Source organism: Lytechinus variegatus, chromosome 3 (genome assembly GCF_018143015.1).
Source record: "Lytechinus variegatus isolate NC3 chromosome 3, Lvar_3.0, whole genome shotgun sequence".
NCBI lineage: Eukaryota > Metazoa > Echinodermata > Echinoidea > Temnopleuroida > Toxopneustidae > Lytechinus > Lytechinus variegatus.
In genome coordinates, this window is record NC_054742.1 from 172,387 (window position 1) to 190,988 (window position 18,602).

Below are 18,602 nucleotides of genomic sequence, written 5' to 3' on the forward strand. Positions count from 1 at the left end.
TAAAAATGTAAATAAAGAATATAAAAGAAAAAAATAAGCGTCACAGTACTGCTCTTCTATAAAAAAAAAATCTTAAGATATTTTCACAGCCCCGTATTTTACTCTAGTCCTTTTCATTGGCATGATTGACAGGCGTTTTGTCTGATACTATTTCAGCTCATATGATATAGCACTTATGTATTTTAGATTCCAAAACTTGTTCTCATTAACTGTTATACTAATCAAATCGAGATGGCAGCTATGTTCTCTGGTTCACCCCAGCTTTTGTTATTCATGGACGTTTGCAAAAAAAAAAAAATAAAAAAATCCGGGGATGGGTGGGGCTGCAAGACTTAAGAGCAAGGGGGTTTGTGATAGGGCAGCTTTTGCATTTTCTAGAATAAAAAGATTGAAGGATTTCGTGCACACTTTTGGTGGATTTTGCCCTCTCGATCGGCGGCCCCCGGTTGCGTCATCTTAAAGTCTTTAAGTCCTCCAAGAACTCCAAGACTGTTTAATTCTCAAGAAATTTATTTTTGAATGCTCTTAGAAACGCAACTTTTATACTCCATTTTTACACAAAGTCCTTACCGTGGAGGTCCCACACCATCTCCCGCTCGATCACTCCGGTATCTCACGCTGTCAAAAATATTGTGCCCCCTTCGGGATCTTGCCCCCACCCAAAAAAAAAATGATAGTGTTCCGGCGCGCCTGATGTCAGGTGATATATTCCATAAATCTGCACCGTAATGTCTAATTGATTTGTGTGCTTTTATTAGTTTGGGATTTGACAAATGAAATTTGTAAGAGTTTCGTGTGGCCTATATAATTTATACATATATGAATGTGTGAAATTATACATGCACAACAGCTTTGGCAACTCTATTATTTAAACTTGTGTGACAGAAATGGATGAAGAGAACAATGGTAGGCGTAGCTTAAATCAAGGTTCCCCAGAGCTATCTACCATTTTGGAAAAATTGGTGATGCCGAAAAAATGTCTCTGCCGGGAATCGAACCCGGGCCCCCAGCTTTGAACGCCGGTGCCTTAACCACTAGACCACAGAGACGGGTTAGTGGCTAGGGCGACCCCGATCCGACTGACCGTCAGATAGATATAATATTGGGGGCAAATTCGTTTTCAACACTGTTAGAAAATTTATCCTTAAACTAAAAGAAGTTCCTGCTGCAGAGTCTCGAGAACACCTGTAATCTTACCAGATTGCGTAATCTTACAGGAAATTGGTATTTGGTGTGTGTAATCTTACAAATTTCCTTAAATAAAACACTCTTTTCCCCTTTTTCTAACAGACCTGTTCTGTTAAATTGCAGAAAAATTCCTGTTTCATGAATTTAAAGAATGATTCTGGTATTGCTTTCTGCAAAATCTTCTTTTATTTTTCTGTAAAATCAGGGTTTTTTTAACAGTGAAATGTGACTAAATTACTGTTGTTTTTATAATCCATCATTTCTATCACCATCACCTTCCGAACTTTTGACAATTTCATGGTTGAGCGAGCACATTCGAAAACTTGGGAATGAATACTCTTTTTACTGCACACATGTATCATTTATCAGCAATTTCTCAGGATCAGTTGAGTTTATGGACAAATCAGTGGTGGATCCAGAATTTTAGAATGGGGGGAGGGGCCTGTAATCGGGGGAGCCACCAACACTTTCACGTTTTAACATGTCGAGGATACTTATCGTCACAATACATTGTGCTCACTCAACCATAAACACACGATATCAAAATTGTGTGTGGAGTGACTAATATTGATGGATAGCAAAACAGTATCAACACCATAAAATTCACCTAAACTTTTGCCCAACTTTGTATTTACACAATCTGAAAAACGACTCGATCTTGTGACTTTCAAAAATGGTCATTTTCAATGTAATCTTTAATTACCCCTGCATGACTCAACCGATCAATCTATTTTCCCCCAGGAGTTGCTTAATGAGTGTAGAAAACCACCTAAGAAATATCATACCTCAAAATAATGAAACTAGGGTAACCCGACACATGCTCCGGCGACGATTGCTCCGGTGACAAATGCTCCCCAAAATGCGACATTTGCTCCGCGACATTTGCTCCTCGACATTTGCATTGCCGACATTTGCTCCGCCGACATTTGCTCTGTCGACTATTGCTCCGCCGACATTTGCTCCGCCGACAATTGCTCCGCCGACAGTTGCTCCGCCGACAATTACTCCGCCGACAGTTGCTCCACCGACAATTGCTCCACATTTTGTGACAAATGCTCCGGCGACAATTGCTCCGTCGACAATTGCTCCGCCGACAGTTGCTCCGCATGTAGGGACAAATGCTCCGCCGATGAGGAAGTCCGAAAATTCTTAGGCATGATAGACGGCTTGGCATTTCTCCCTCCGCAAGACGTACTTCAAGGAATGGCATTCACGCGCATACTGCCTATACTACTGCGCTTCAGCCAGTGGTTGATTCTTTTGACTGCACCTATGTGAACGGAACAGTCAGAGCAGATGGACAAGTTACACCTCCACGCTTTCCTCCAGAAGACTGGAACGTAAATGAGATTACCTTTCATGATGGGGATCGAACAAACAATCTATGTGAAGGGTGGAATAATAGCATTGGTAATCTCATCGGTATGTAGCGATTATTTACCGAAATTGATTATTGTATACAATAAACAAACATCTATCATATCCAATAGTTAAATATTTCTCAGCAAAAAATAAATAAAATTAAAAAAAAATGATAAACCTATTACTCTAAAGAGCCAAAGTCCACCCCTGGAATGAAGCAACAATAATGCTGAAAATGTGAACAAACTGGATGTAGAAAAAAAAAGGGTGGAAAATTTTCAAAAATTGTACTTTGTTTAACAATACAGTTATATGCACACCCTGGTCGGTATGCAAATGAAAGGACCAATGACATCACCCACTCACTATTTCTTTTGTATTTTATTATATGAAATGTGAAATATTTCAATTTTTACAGTGTCAGTAATATGGAAGCTCTTATTTGATCCCCAGTACGTTGCAAAAAATGAATTTCCAACATGTTTAGAGAGGAATCGAATCTCGTTTCAAATTTTAATGAGGAAAAAATAAGATATTTCATATAATAAAATGCAGACGAAATAGAGAGGGGGTGGCCTCATTGGTCTCCTGATTTGCATACTGACCAGGATGTGCATATAACTGTTTTGTGAAACTAGCACAATTTAATAATTCTGCAACTTTGTTATTTTACATCCTGTTTTTGTTCAAATTTTCAACATTGTGCTTTTTATATTTTTCTCTTTTTATTGAAATAAACTTTTACTGGGGTTTACAAGTATTATAGTCCACTATTTCACAGTGAATTTGCAAATCTAAATATAACACCTTCTTAACAACTGCAACTACAAAATGGAAAGAGTTGCAAGCAGAAAATGAAAGGATCAGTCTAGGTATTCAGAATGAAAACGTTGTAATAACATATTTAAAATATTATTGCTAAACGTTATATAAAATGTTTCCCTAACCATACATATACCTTACACTATTATAATATTTTTAAAGAATTTTTTGTGCTAGCTGGGTAGCTTTCAATAGCTATTTTGAATATATCGTACAAGCATTACAAATCTATCATTATTATGTGCAGTACGGGGAAATTGCCTTAGATGTTTCTAAAAGAAAGTTTTAGAGATTGCAAATAAAAAAGATTTGCACGAATTGTCACTGGTATGTTTTATTATGAGACAAGTAGAGGAAGAAACCTACTGCAGATTTGTTTTTCTTTGCAAAGTATCAGTTAAAGACTATATTATTTTTAACCACCCTAATATTTTGATGTATTGACTGTCTTACACATATACATCAATGTCACGAAAGTGGATTTTTTTTTCGTCACATTTTTAATACTAGAAAGGCAAATTCCCGCAATGTAGTTTTACCAAATCCGGGTTAAGAATTATTTAAATGGTTGTTCAGACATGCCCTTCATTATGACTGAAACAGACATCCCTATGATCTTCAAAATCCTAATTTAAAACAACTTAACGATTCCTTAACCTATATCTTAAGCTATGCTTATTTTTACCTATATCTTGATATTTGAATGATTTCATATCACCCGGTTCCATGGATGCAAAATTATGTATACCATAATGATATTTTTTGCAATCTATTCTTTTATTTTATTTTATTTTTTAAGATATAAGCCTCATACATGCAATGTATTTACTCATCTTAGTTTATTTCACGTATATAAATAACAAATTTTTCGGAGGATGGCATTTTCGGCGGAGTTATTATCAGAGGAGCATTTGTCCCTACATGCGGAGCGATTGTCGCCGGAGCATGTGTCGTTCGGGTAGCATTTGTCACCGGAGCATTTATCGCTAAATGTGGAGCAATTGTCGGCGGAGCAAATGTCGGCGGAGTAACTGTCGGCAGAGCAACTGTCGGCGGAGCAACTGTCCCCGGAGCAAATGTCGCATTTTGGGGAGCATTTGTCATCGGAGCAATCGTCGCCGAAGCATGTGTCATTGATTCCAAACTAGCTGTCTTCTAGCTCGCCGTACTTTCTGCAGATTATGATTATATATAAGCCCTATTACAATAAGAAATAGATCACATTCAAAAATTCTATTCAATCAATATTTTTTAGTGATTATCTTGACGCTATCTAGTTATTGATTAAAGGGTTTTAGCAACATTAATTTTTTCACTATACCGTGTTGTATCAACTAAAACTTTGAACAAATGTTCAACATTTTCATCTTCATACAATTATCACTTTTTTTATCTTCAGAAAGAATTTATTTTATTGCGCGGATCACAATGATACTGGTTATGTACGCTCAGTCCTGCATGCACCGCATAAAGTTATTATTTGTTTGTCGTTGTCGGTCTATAATCACTCCATGTCAATTTAGGATCCAAAGTGCATTTATTGAGGAAAGGGATCCATTGACTGAGAGATTTTTGTTTATCAAATACCTCAGCACAGTCCAACAAAGAAATAAGAAAATAGCATAATCGCAGGCAATCTATAAACTTTGTAAATTACACCCTGCTTCCTCCAGCCTAATTTTGTTTTTATTCTTTTAACCTTGCTATCGCGAGGAAGTACGTTCACAGTGTAGGCATAACCGTTTCAATTGTGTGGAGGTAATTGAGTCAGCAATTGTAGAAGAGAAAGGGAACAGAATGGGTAAGTTTTTTATAGACTGAAAATCTTCTTCTATACATTTACGTTTTGATTGTGAAGATAAGATTCAATTCGGAACACCGTACTTGCGATAGAGACATTTTCCACCCTGTATCATTGCACTATGTTACGTGCAAGTACTATCAAATTATAAAAGTCATGACATATGTTGCGTAACTTAAAGAAATATATTTTATATTCACAGGTGATATATCTTTTTAAATCTGCTGTGGGAATATGTATTATGTATGTATATATATATATATATATATATATATATATATATATATATATATATATATATATATATATATATATATATATATATATATAAACCAATGATGTGACAAAAAAAAGCGAATTCAAAATCAGTTTCTGAAACAGTCATGAAAAACACGTCTGTTCATTTGTGATTATTTTATTCCATATGCCGAAGCGGACTATTTATATATATATATATATATATATATATATATATATATATTGGCGAAGGAGCTCAAAAAGCATTGAAGCTAGAGACGTAGCCTGGATTTCTTCAACTTTTATTAGTACAAGCTTTCGGCCATTTAGTTGGGCCTTCTTCAGGTATCTGAAGATGTAAAAGACATAATGGCTTTACATGTACCATGCATATATTTGGATTAATTTACTAAATATAGGTATATCTTAAAAGAAAATGTTTTACATCGGTAATGTTTAATTAGGATTATCCAATAGCTATTAAAATCAATTAAGTTTACGCAGATTTTTATTACAAACATTTTTTTGAAAGTATGTAGACATATTGTGTTATGTGTGCTGTATAATACATATATCTCAAAATAATATATATCTCAAAATATCAAAAATAAGTTGTATTGCATTGGTAATGCTTAATTAAGATTATCCAAAAGCTATCAAAATAAGATTGCACAGATTTTTATTACAAATATTATATATATATGTGTGTGTGTGTGTGATTAAGTGTAAATGTATGTATATAAATACGCATTGATAAATTGTCGTATTTTGTATCCCGGATGTGTATTATTTTTTGTCACAAGACGTTCTTTGACGATGTATATTTCAGCCTTGAACTGTAATTGAAAACCACTCTTTTGTAAAATAGATGTTTACTTTAACCGAGAGTCGCTTTGGAGACAGCACTGTATCAATACATACCTGCATATTTTGTAATGATCTATATATATTGCGAGAACCTTTGCTTGGCTGTATGATTATGACATATGGAAATACTTAGTTATTCATTTATTCATAAATATATCCCAGGATATACATATTCCACAAATCATTGAAGAACATTGCACATTGAATCATTTCAATTTAATAAAAATACACCGCCTGCATGAAATATGCATTTTTTATGTGTACCATTAAAATGAATAAAGTGGAAGGACCTACTGTAATATAAATGCTTATAAGATTTTAATAGATCCCCTGTCGACATTTCAAATAGTATATTGGCTTATAACCAATAACCAAGTAAAGAGATATGATCTGTGATATTAAAAGCGTTTTCACATTGATATACAAAAAAAAATGGCAGTTGACACTCTATTCTGCTTCTCACCTGTGTGAAAATCGTGAACCTACTATATGTCTGTTACGGGGGGGTTAAATGTGAGGATGAATTTTATCTCTGCAAAATATGCATTCTTCAGAAGAAATATTGCTGAGGCGAAAAAATACCCCCCCCAAAAAAAAAAAAATAAATAAAAATATGCAGCCTGCTACAAATATGGATAGCGTGATTCTTCATATCACAGAGTATAAACTATAATGATAAACTATATGAAGTTGGCATTGCTGGGCATTGAAGTTGACTGCTTGCTACTCAATGATATAGGACCCTATTATTTAACTCTGTAGAATTATGTAATCATGAAAATGAAAAAAAATATTTAGAAAATCTATATGATTGGTTAGGAATCCAGTTAGTCCCCGATGGTTTCAATCATAATTTTGACACAGGTCTAGAATCTTGGGTCCTTTTTAAACGATAATGGCAAACTTTGTTTGTACCATGATTACTCTGCATGCAGCCCATTTAGAGCTGAGTATTATGTACATGTATAGGTCAAATTAAACGTTTTTTATCAAATGGCTCCAGAGGGGTTCAGAGTGAGCATTAATTAATTAGAATATGAAATACGTTGTCATTTTAATATTTATAATAATAAATTCTTTCCTCAAGCCAAACCCAATCCTCGTGTAAGACGTCTATTCAGTCATCCCACTGAGGCTATGCAGTATGGAGATAGAGAAGAGATTTTATATGTTGCATGCTCTCCTTCCAATCATGAGGGAGAGCCTGATGTACTCCTAACACTCGATGTCAACTCAGGTTCAGACACATATGGAAAGGTAACATTTTAGCATTCCTACAATATATTTTTATTTACGCGAACTAGAGTAGCGAGCAAGCGGGAAATCTCTTAAAAAACATATATATCTCTCTATATGTATTTAATGAACCTTAAATGCACTGCATTTGGTCTAACACCAGATAGGTGTTTATACAACACCAATAATGATTAAAACAGCATCGGTTTGATTCCAAACTGGTGTTGTGTCAATACTTCTCTGGTGTAGACATATAGATTCCGGGCTGGTGTTAAATCATAGAGCTATTTGTGTAATAGCTCCATGGTTAAATCAACACCGGAGTTTTTGCCGTGCGGTTTTAATTACGACTCTAAACAAAGAGTATGGTACTGCTAAGATTGAATTAAGGACAGGTTTCCTCTCCTTATCACTTTCGACGATTTGGCTCAATAACCTGATTTTTTTTAACTGGATGTTTACATTCTGTTCTTTTGCCACAGAGTGACCTTAAATATTGATACATTAAGTCAATCGATACGAGGGGTACATGTTTTTGACCGGGGTTTTTGATCAATATAATTGAAATTAATATGTATGTGCAATATTTTTAAAGAAAGTTAGGTTCTTACCTGATGTTCTTTGTCTTTTCTTTATGTATATAATGTAATTACAAGCTATATAAGAAATGCAACATGGCCTGAATTTACATTGAAATATGGCTTGAAGGGTAAGATTGCCCGTGGTCTATTGCGTCCCTACCTGCGAATATCATGAAAATAGGAAGATAATGCAAAATCAAACAATATGATCTACTTCAAGTTCTATATTCGGGTTTATGTAAGAACAAGCCAGAAAAAAATCACATATAGGCTTATTTTATCACTGGAAATGTTTTGAAGTTATAAAATGTGAAAAAAATATGATGTCCGAAAAGAGATCCAGAGGGCAAATAACTTGCTAAAAAGACAATGATGATACACACCGTGTAATTGTCTTTGATATAACAATCAAATACCTTCTTCCTATGAAGTGAAACTGAATATGGCGTATATGAGGTTTAACCCGAGTGTAAGACAAGGATCACCGAAAGGGTATGCAAATAGATCATCATTGGCATGAAGGGGGTGGCTCCTCCCCTCAAAAAAGTTCAAACACGAAGACAATAAAATGAGAAAAGGAAAAGTAGAGGAGAGGGGAGAACAATCTTATAAATATATTGTCAAAATTTGCTTTTCGTTTTAAAAGGGTCAATATAGTTAGCTCGGTCGTAACTATGTTTAGATTCTTCATCATACACCATGGTTGGCACTTTACGCCACCGACACTCTTCTAAAAAAGATAAATCTTTTCTCCTTCATCCATGCCCCCTCCATCACTTGCAAACATCATGGAGGTCGGGTGTGGCGGTAGTCTAGTATCCACTTTCTTGTTGTGCCAACCCTCCTATATTCAGAGCGACGCAGCGTGACTTGGGCATTCACATTTGGAAGACACTTGTTCAATATGACTAAGAGAACAACTTTCCTTGTCGACCCCGTATCTTTTTGGCAGGAATAGATAAATGATAATGGTGCTTATTTTAAATGATTTGTCGCCCAAAATATTGCAGTATCATCCTTAATCAATAGGAGAAAATGATTCCAAAGTCCACTCTATTGAATTAAGTACTCCCGTATACTACGTATTACAACGCACTCTTCTTCATACTTCCATTAGACTCTCTGATTGGATTATAATTACTGCCGTTTCCTTGATGATGTCATATGCTCATAGTCCCCATTAATTCCCTTTTGTTTCATTACTTTATTATTTGTTCAATCTTAAAGTTTATCTAAAGGAGAAAACAATACGTTTCTGGTTTCTTTTTGTGTATTTTTTTGTTGTTTGTTTTCCTTATTATTTCCTTTCGTTTTCCTCGATCTTGCTAGCATTTCCTGGTTCGAAAGTAACTGTATGTATTTCAGGGGGTTGCCCTTTCGGTCGAAATTGAATTATTTAATACTGCAAAGAGGAAGGGGATTCATTTTATTATGATTCTTATGAATCATTCATCCAATAAACTTATAATACTAAACAACTATTAATCTTTTACTGGAAATATGTGAAAATTAGAAAGTTAAAACTCCAAATTCTCTGTGGTCGCGATGTTTCATCAACCACTGCTTACTTCGTCCACTTGGCTTCATCAGGCGAATAAACATCAGGGACGTGTTCCTTCGCCTGATAATGCCAACTTTAGGCACTGGCATACAGATGGGGGGGGGGGGCTTGCAGACTCTTGCTACTCCCCCTCAAAGTTTTCAAGACCAAGAACAAAAAAGGAAAGAAAGAAGGGTGAAAAATTATATTATTTTCTGAATATTACGCAAAAAATCTGTCGCAATTTTTTTTGGGAATGAAAATGTCAAAATTTTTGCTCGGTCGCTTCGCTCGCAAATTTTTGAATAAATTTTACACGATATTCCACAATTATGTGGCTCCACCGTCATTGCGCCACTGTTGCTTGGTGAACGTCGCGACCACAGAGAACTGTGAATTTTAACTTTACAATTTTCACATACATATACAGTATTTCCAATAACAGATTTATAACTGTTTAATATTGTCATATAAGTCTACCATTATCACATGGACCCTTGAAATAATCATGTTTGTTCAAGTTTTGAAGTGATTCAGATTAGACATTTCGGCACAATCCATCGTGCATAATTATAGTGATCGTCTATAAGTTAGGTAAGACTAACCTTGTACAAATTAATTTGTAGGCCTACTGGATCTATTTGAAATGACTATAATTAAGAGACAGGCAAATTAAGGTATATAACTTTTCACGAATGAAAGGGAATATTCAATCTCCATCTGTCTGCCTGACATATCATTTATGCAATTTTGTCTACAGGTGATCCATCGGCTTCTTATGCCTCATATAGGTGATGAGATATCTCGTCTTGGCTGGAATACTTGTATGAGTTGCTATGGTGAAGATGAAAGTGCAAGTCATGGGATGTTAGTTGTCACGTGTCTGCGATCATCCAGGATATACATCATCGATTTAGCTACTAACCCAAGAGCTCCCGCTATTAAAAAGGTATAAAGCCTCGTCAATTGATATTGCACAGCAAAAACTGTGGTGTTAACCGGTGTACATAGAGGACCACACCAGTTATTTTACACCGGTGTTAAATTCGTGGTGTTAGTTTTACACCTATAGGTGCTATTACCACACCCTTTGTTGTTATATTTACACTCTTTAGTGTTATGTTTAATCTCTAGGGTGTAATTTGAACACCTCAGGGTGTGGTCCTCTATTAACACCAGTTGGTGTCATTTTAACACCGCAATTTTTACAGTGTGGTGGCTCGACTGCTTATCACTGTTGCGATAATACTGTATATTGTGACCAATCGTGTAAGGTCACACGAGCAATTTCGAAAGCCCCTTAATACTTCACTGTTTCGCTTAAAAAAAATCAGTCAGTGACTACTATCAGATATTCCTGACATCTCATAATATTACTAAGAGACAATATCCATTCCTTTTGTTGAACGTAGCTTGGTTACACTGATGAACCGATCAAGAAGGCCGCAACTTTTAGTTTCGTTGGATCCAATTCAAGAAGCCAAATATTCAGTTTCAAACTGATGTGTAATCAGCAGGTTCATGGCACCCCCTTAAAAAAAACCCTTTTCATTTCGAGTGTTTTTTAATCAGAGTATTTACGTAGGTTTCCGAACCGTTCGAACTCTAGTTATTCCTAACATTTTCCAAACCGTTATTTCTAGATTAATGACGTTTAAGGGTGTGTTGAACTTTCCATCTTATGGCTTCTGGCCTTGTTCAACAATCTACAACATATCCACAAAAGTTATTTCTAAATTAATGACATTTAAGGGTGTGTTGAGCATTCCATTTTATGGCTTCTTACCTTAATCATCAATCTACAACATATCCAAAAACGTTATTTCTAAATTAATGACGTTTAAGGGTGTGTTGAACTTTCCATCTTATGGCTTCTGGCCTTATTCAACAATCTACAACATATCCACAAACGTTATTTCTAAATTAATGACATAAGGGTGTGTTGAGCATTCCATTTTATGGCTTCTGGCCTTAATCAACAATCTACAACATAATTATATCCAAAAACGTTATTGCTAAATCAATGACGTTTAAGGGTGTGTTGAGCATTCCATCTTATGGCTTCTGGCCTTATTCAACAATCTACAACTTTTCAGAAAACGTTTTTTTTGTAAATTAATGACGTTTAAGGGTGTGTTTAGCGTTCCATAGATGGCTTTATTTTGTCTTTATTTCGTCTACAAAATGTACCATATTTTGTATGTATCTTTATGCGTTAATTATTTTTGATGTTGTTGAACATAATTATAATGACAATGATTTGTATCGTAAATATCTGTTATAAATGTATGAAAATAATTAGTGTCATTATTTATGTAATTTCTGTTGGAAATAAAATCTGAATCTGAATTCCACAACTGTATTCTTGCAAAATAATTTGGAAACCTCCATGATATCATCCCCTTTTATATATTGACTGACATATCAAAATCTCGAATCTATAATGAATTATAAATAAAGAAATAGATTTCGTATGTTACACAATAACGAAGGACTGCAAAGTAAAAGCTGAAGCAAGAAATAGTATAGAAACTTTATATAGGCCTAACAAAATTATGTATTTCATGTAGTTTGATTTATAAATGTTGATTTTACAGATAATAGAAGATGAATTGATCCGGGAGAGATCTGGATTAACTAGTCCAATGACAAGCCATTGCTTAGGTTTCGGGCAAGTGATGGTCAGCGCACATGACAATGGACAAGATACATGCGACAAAGGTATTGCCTGGCAAACTATACTAATGAGGGCCTATACATTGCGATATGATAAAAAATATAGGCCGACATGTCTATATGAAACATAACATGAATTATATGGTCTGATTTTAAAATGTGACAACGTATATAGGCGTACGCTGGCATTTTCCCAGTAAAATAAATTATGTTCAAATTTGCATATACGCGAGAGAAACCGACCAAGCATTGTTGGGGGTGTTTTATGTGCAAATGAGTATCAATTTTGAACAATATCAGCCAGCAGAAAGGCCCAAGAGCTTCCTGGGCCGCACTAATGACGGCTATTAATAGTTATAAGCTTGATTGAAAAAATTAATGCAAATTATGTAATATTATGATGTAATCAATTCGAAACAGTTTTACTGATAATGAACCGATCGACAGTTAATGTGGATTATAACAGTTCAGTTGACCATTATCGTGCTTTGTATCAGCCTATGCATAGTTATGATTGATATATTTGTTCTACCAGTTATTGACACATAACACATAAGTAGCTATGGATGTGAATGAGTACAAACAAGAACGAATTTATTGAAAATTGTGAAAACCGCCTGATTGGCTGATGAGTAAATATTTATCAGGTAATGATTGATATCAATGAATGATATATAAACATGTCAGTTTGACCTCAAATATCCATCCTCGATGCTGTATTTTGATGTGGTTGTATGTATAGGTGGATTCATAGTACTGGAGGGTGATGATCTTGATGTAAAAGAGCGTTGGGACAGTGGCCATGATTCTAATGTCGTCTCCTATGATTTTTGGTATCAGCTTCTAACACACAATGTAATCATCAGCAGTACCGGATGGGGGCGTCGTGATATCTTCAATGGACAAACATCGATCAAAGACGCCATTAGCCAAGGTATATGCACCTGAAATCATGGGCCAGGTGGGTGTTTCATAGAGCTGTTCGTATTAAGAGCGACTTTTAGAACGACAAGTGAAGAACCTTTCTTACGCGCTACATAATCACCAATGAACATTAAGGTGAACATGATTTACCACAAGAAAGAATCACCGGTCGTTCTTAAAGTCATACTTACGAACAGCTTTATGAAACGGCCCCTGTTGTTTGAAAGTTACTATTACAGTTTTTGGCCATCCACTAGTACCATTGTAATGATGCTCATGCAATCAATGATTCTATTGAAGATACAGTTGGAAGGCAAATAGTACCTTTTATTGAAGAGGGACCCGATTTTTTGGGGGGCTCTTCATTACAGATTTACGGTTCTCAAAATATCAAACTCTCATGCTATCGAGACCACTGACAATGATGGATCCAGACATAGCTTCCGTGCAACGAACAGTTTATATTGATATAATTATGTTTCTTTTCGAAACTTGATTTAAGAGCATTTTTAGAGTTCATATATGTTTAAAGTTTGGAGGCAAAATATTTTTGTTTTGATTGACATGGAGCTATTCTCTCACAGAATACAGATTGGGCGTGAAAGGGGCGATCGACGACATAAAGGTTCCAATGATCACATGCTCTTGGCATTTACTCGATTTTTCATACGATTATTATTTTCACTGCCGTAATGAGTCAAACATTTGAGGGGGCAAAAATGTTGTAGGTATAGTGGAGCAAAATATCTTTAGAGTTGCGAGCGACGAAAATTTTTAACCATTTTGAAATGAAAATCAAATTTTCATTTTATAATGAAATATTGTTATATTTCACCCTTTACCTTTCCCTTCCCCTTTGGTCGTGCCCCCCCCCATCCAAGCTCCTCATCGATACGCCCGTGATCATGGTCATTGTATATTTTTGACTTACAGCTTCTGCAAGTCGAAGCATTCATGTTTGGGACTTTGAGAAGCGAACTGTGATTCAGGCGATTGATCTTGGCGTAGATGGCGCTGTTCCACTAGCAGTAAGATTTCTTCACGATGCAGAGAAGAGTGTCGGTTTTGTATCGTCTGCTACAGGAAATACCATTTACAAATTCTTCAAAACGAGTGTGAGTGGATTATATTTAGTAATTTTGTTAATCGCTTTCAGTTGATTGTAGTTTAAATTTTCAGGAGAGTCCAACCTAAATTAGAAATGTCATAAATCGCGTGTTGGCAAAGAAGTGGACACTCTGTTTTAGAGAGATCATTCATGGACTGACTTTAGTAAACAATACATCATTCGAAATTCACTTTAAGCTTTTGTATCAAGACATACAATTTCCTAAATAGGAGAACAATTACATAAAAGTCTAGTTTATTGTTCAATATGATTCTTTGGAGCATCGTAAGGAATTGGCACTGTAATCTTTACATAATTATTATCCTTGTCCTTTTTCTTAGGATGACAAGTGGGGTGCTAAGAAAGTTATCAGTTTAACCCCTGGGGAGTTTTCACGTGATGGCTGTAAATCCCTACCAGGTAAAGTACTGCTTGCAATGAATATTCATATATGTAGCAATAAATTTTAGTTGTTATAATCGTGATTTTTAAAGCACTTTTGAATGATCAACTAATGAATATTATCCTCCCATTCACACATTTCCACTATTTTATCAATAGCTGTTACGTCAGACTTGGTGCTATCACTAGATGACCGGTTCTTGTACTGCAGTAACTGGATGTATGGAGAGGTGTGTCAATATGATGTCACAGATACGGACAACCCCAAATTGGTTGGACAGGTCAGTCAAAATTTTCAATTCATGTATTTATACCCATTTTCACACATTTCGTGGTTTATTTTGTTTTGAGGGCGGATGGGGGGGGGGGGTGAGGGGTGCATCCCTTGCAGCCACGTAAATCGATCATTGTCCCATCTGTAGAGCAAAATGTGTATAACAGTCTCCTCTTCCCACCTGATATCTGAAAATCAATAAAATTGCCATACTTACAGGTCCGTATTGGCGGGGATCATGACATGAATGCGAATTCTGACAAAGGTCGAACAATCTATGGTGGCCCTAATAACATGACGCTGAGTTTAGATGGAGGACGTCTCTTCGTGACGACATCGTTGTTTAGCCAATGGGATGCTGAGATATATCCTGACACAGTCAAGTATGTTTCTCTGTTATTCTCTATTTTCTGTTGCCCACTCTCATTTTCTCTTACACCATTATTTCAGCAGATTAGCTTCATTTGGTGAACCTGCGCCTATGAATGTTTAGCTGAAATATTGCGCAATATATATGCTGTGGATCCTCGACCTCCTTTCTCTCTGTTTCTGGGGGTTTTTTTAAACAAAATATTGACAACCCACGTTCTCTTATTTGTAATCACCAGAATACAACGCTATTAAACCTAAACAATCTTGATATAAAAGATAACCAGGGCCCATGGACCTTGATCCACATTTCAGATGGGGAGGGGGGCAAAAGTGAAAACGTCAATTTTTCACGCCACTTCTTTTCTTATGTTTCATATTATTCGTTTGCCAAGTTTAACGGTTCTATGATAATTTCAAATATTCAAAGAAATATTTTGGCATTGCATATCATAAACTTTTCAAGTTGTATTGCATTGGGGATGCAAATCGATATGTTTTGCCCCAAGATTTTCACGGGGGAGGGCCCAGCCCCCGACCCCCCCCCCCCCCTGTTCGGATCAACGTCTATGTTTATCTCCAATTGTTGTTTCTCACTGATCTCTTCTTGATGTACCATGGAAATTGTAATTGTAAAACATGACAATTATAAGAAAATCACCATCAGGATATAGTCATATTCCCATTCACATTGAAATGTATAGGCCAACTAAAATGAATCTGTGTTAACAATGATCTCATCATTTCATATCTCTTTTGATAGGAATGGTTCATCACTGGTCATGATTAATGTCAACCAGGACGAAGGTGGAATGTCCCTCGATCCAGATCTCATAGTTGAACTCAGCAAAGGAGATGGATCATCGGTACCACTGTTAGCTAAGGAAATGAGATTTCCAGGAGGTGATTGCACGAGTGATATCTTTCTGTCGCTGTGTTCATTTTCACCTTCTAAGAAAATCGTCAAAGAGTAGAATTATTTTATTTGATCCGTCAAATATTCGTTTGAAAGGTGTTTTATATTTCTCACAATATCGACCATGATTTTTCTTTTTAAATACAATCTAACTCATGGGATACGCAAAACAAGTTTTCGGAACAATTTGAAATAACTCGCCTAAAACATTATTTCCAATGACTCATTGAATTAGCAGTAATTACAGCATCCACTCTAGATTCGAAATACAGATGAAAAATTATAATAGAAAGAGGAATGGGTGGAATTAATATTGTTTTTTTTATATATATTATTGGTAGCAGTTCTAGTGGTTAACCCACAAGAGCTCCACGTTTCCTTCCATATGGGTCTATCCATTCCACTTTCCATGAAATCGTTAGACCAGGCTGGTGGAACCTCCTTCAAAATAATGTGCACCTTCTCCAAGTTCTTCCATGGCAGTATGCCAGAACTTTACCTTGAATAGTGATGTCTCAGTGTATAGCCTAATTAATGCAGATTCCAAACCCAGAAAGGTGCATTTGATCATACAGTATTATGATGCTACAAAGTAAAAACGCTCTTTAAAGTTTTATAGATCAATTTACTGCTACAGTAGTTCTTTAACAGGTCGAAAAAAGTATATTTATTTTGTCTTAGACGAGATATTATATAATTGCAAAATTATTTTTATATTTACATGTATATTCATATGTTTTTTAAAAATCTTATTGTCAAATATTCTTGTACATTCGGCAGAATTGTCATCCTACCTCTTCGATTCTTTATCACTATAGATGTTGGTTTTCTTAAATCTCTTCCGGGAATATTTGCTATGGATGTTTGGCAATGATAGACATTTTAAATATTTAGATTTGAATCTTGCTCGACTATTTGTAATGCTTGCAAATTTACCTCCTTTATACAATGACTTAACTTCTAAAAATCATATAAAGTACGTCATCGGTAGGTCAACTGCCATCTTTGGGTTTTGGTTTTGATAACTGAATGAATTTCATGATATATTAGAAGAAAAAATGTTTTCCTTGCTCGAAGCAGATAGATAATTATGCAATGTCGTTATCTTGATAACAAACCTATCTGAGGCAAGGTATACAATTAAACTAAAGATTACTGATTGAGTCGCCGTGAAAATCTTCTAGCTATATCTCCTTCGGTAAATAAATCAGTGTCAAAAATAGAAGTACAACAAAACAAAGTTTCTATTTTCATTAAGAGGTTTAAAGGGCAAGGTGAGTGAGAGGCGTCGATTGGGGAGGTGGGATCGCCACCAATGTACACTTTGGGAGGAAGCGTATCTAGAGTCTTCCGCCCCCATGACGACTTACAACATTCATAATATGCAATACTATGTGTTACCCCCTCCATCCGAAACGTGGATCGACGCCCATGATGTAGAGGTATACTAAATAAGACCTGTAGGTAAATGAAATATATAGATATACATACATTTTAAAGTACCACGATTGTAAAAACTGCCTCCTTTGTTGTTGGTTGATATTTTGTGTTTATTTTCACATTAGCATTAAACTTAAAAAAAATAGATTCAAATGAACAAATAGCAAAACAATTCAGAAACAAAAATGATCTATTTACCACGCTTATACTACATGTTTTGATTTTTCTACTTCAGAATAAAGCATGGTGGAAATGTATAAGGACCGCCGTACAAGCTAATAGCTTGAAGCAGATGGCGACCTATTAAAACAAAAGAAATACTAATATGAGGTAATGAATGCAATGAAAGAGACTTCGGACAAAAGGAGGGTAACAACAAAAGAAAATGTGTTTAAGAAGGGACTTTACCCCCCCCCCGTTATATACCCTATGTCATAAAGCGATCTTGGGCATGCTCACTCGCGTCATAAATTGGACGTTGTGGGTTCGATCCACGATGTGTAAGACGATAAACTAAAATTCGCGGGGTTTGTTGAAACAGTTGTTTTGTTGAGTGGCTTTCCTGGGTACAGAGGACGTGTATATCATTATTTCATTAGTTTACTGTTGTCCAATGCACGATGTAGGCCTATTAAAATGAACATACTAGTACTGTACACAGCACATCGGCTCATACGCCTGTATGAGCTATCACCGAATATATCTCTGCCGGGAACCGAACCCGGGCCCCCAGCTTTAAACGCCAGTGCCTTAACCACTAGACCACAGAGAGAGGTTAGTGGCTAGGGCGACCCCGATCCGATTGACCGTCAGATAGACAGATTTTCGACACTATACAATTATAATTTCCTTTTGTCTG

The 18,602-nt window shown here is 35.7% G+C and overlaps 1 protein-coding gene across 1 annotated transcript; it reads left to right on the forward strand.

Moving 5' to 3' along the window:
- The first annotated feature begins 4,826 nt into the window (after positions 1-4,826).
- On the forward strand, positions 4,827-17,342 carry LOC121409901 (methanethiol oxidase-like). Its single transcript, XM_041601683.1, has 10 exons — positions 4,827-5,173; positions 7,365-7,534; positions 10,395-10,583; positions 12,232-12,355; positions 13,053-13,244; positions 14,168-14,349; positions 14,684-14,762; positions 14,904-15,025; positions 15,238-15,401; positions 16,151-17,342. The coding sequence occupies exons 1-10, from the start codon at positions 5,170-5,172 to the stop codon at positions 16,359-16,361; spliced, it is 1,437 nt and encodes a 478-aa protein (XP_041457617.1). The 5' UTR covers positions 4,827-5,169; the 3' UTR covers positions 16,362-17,342.
- Positions 17,343-18,602: the final 1,260 nt, after the last annotated feature.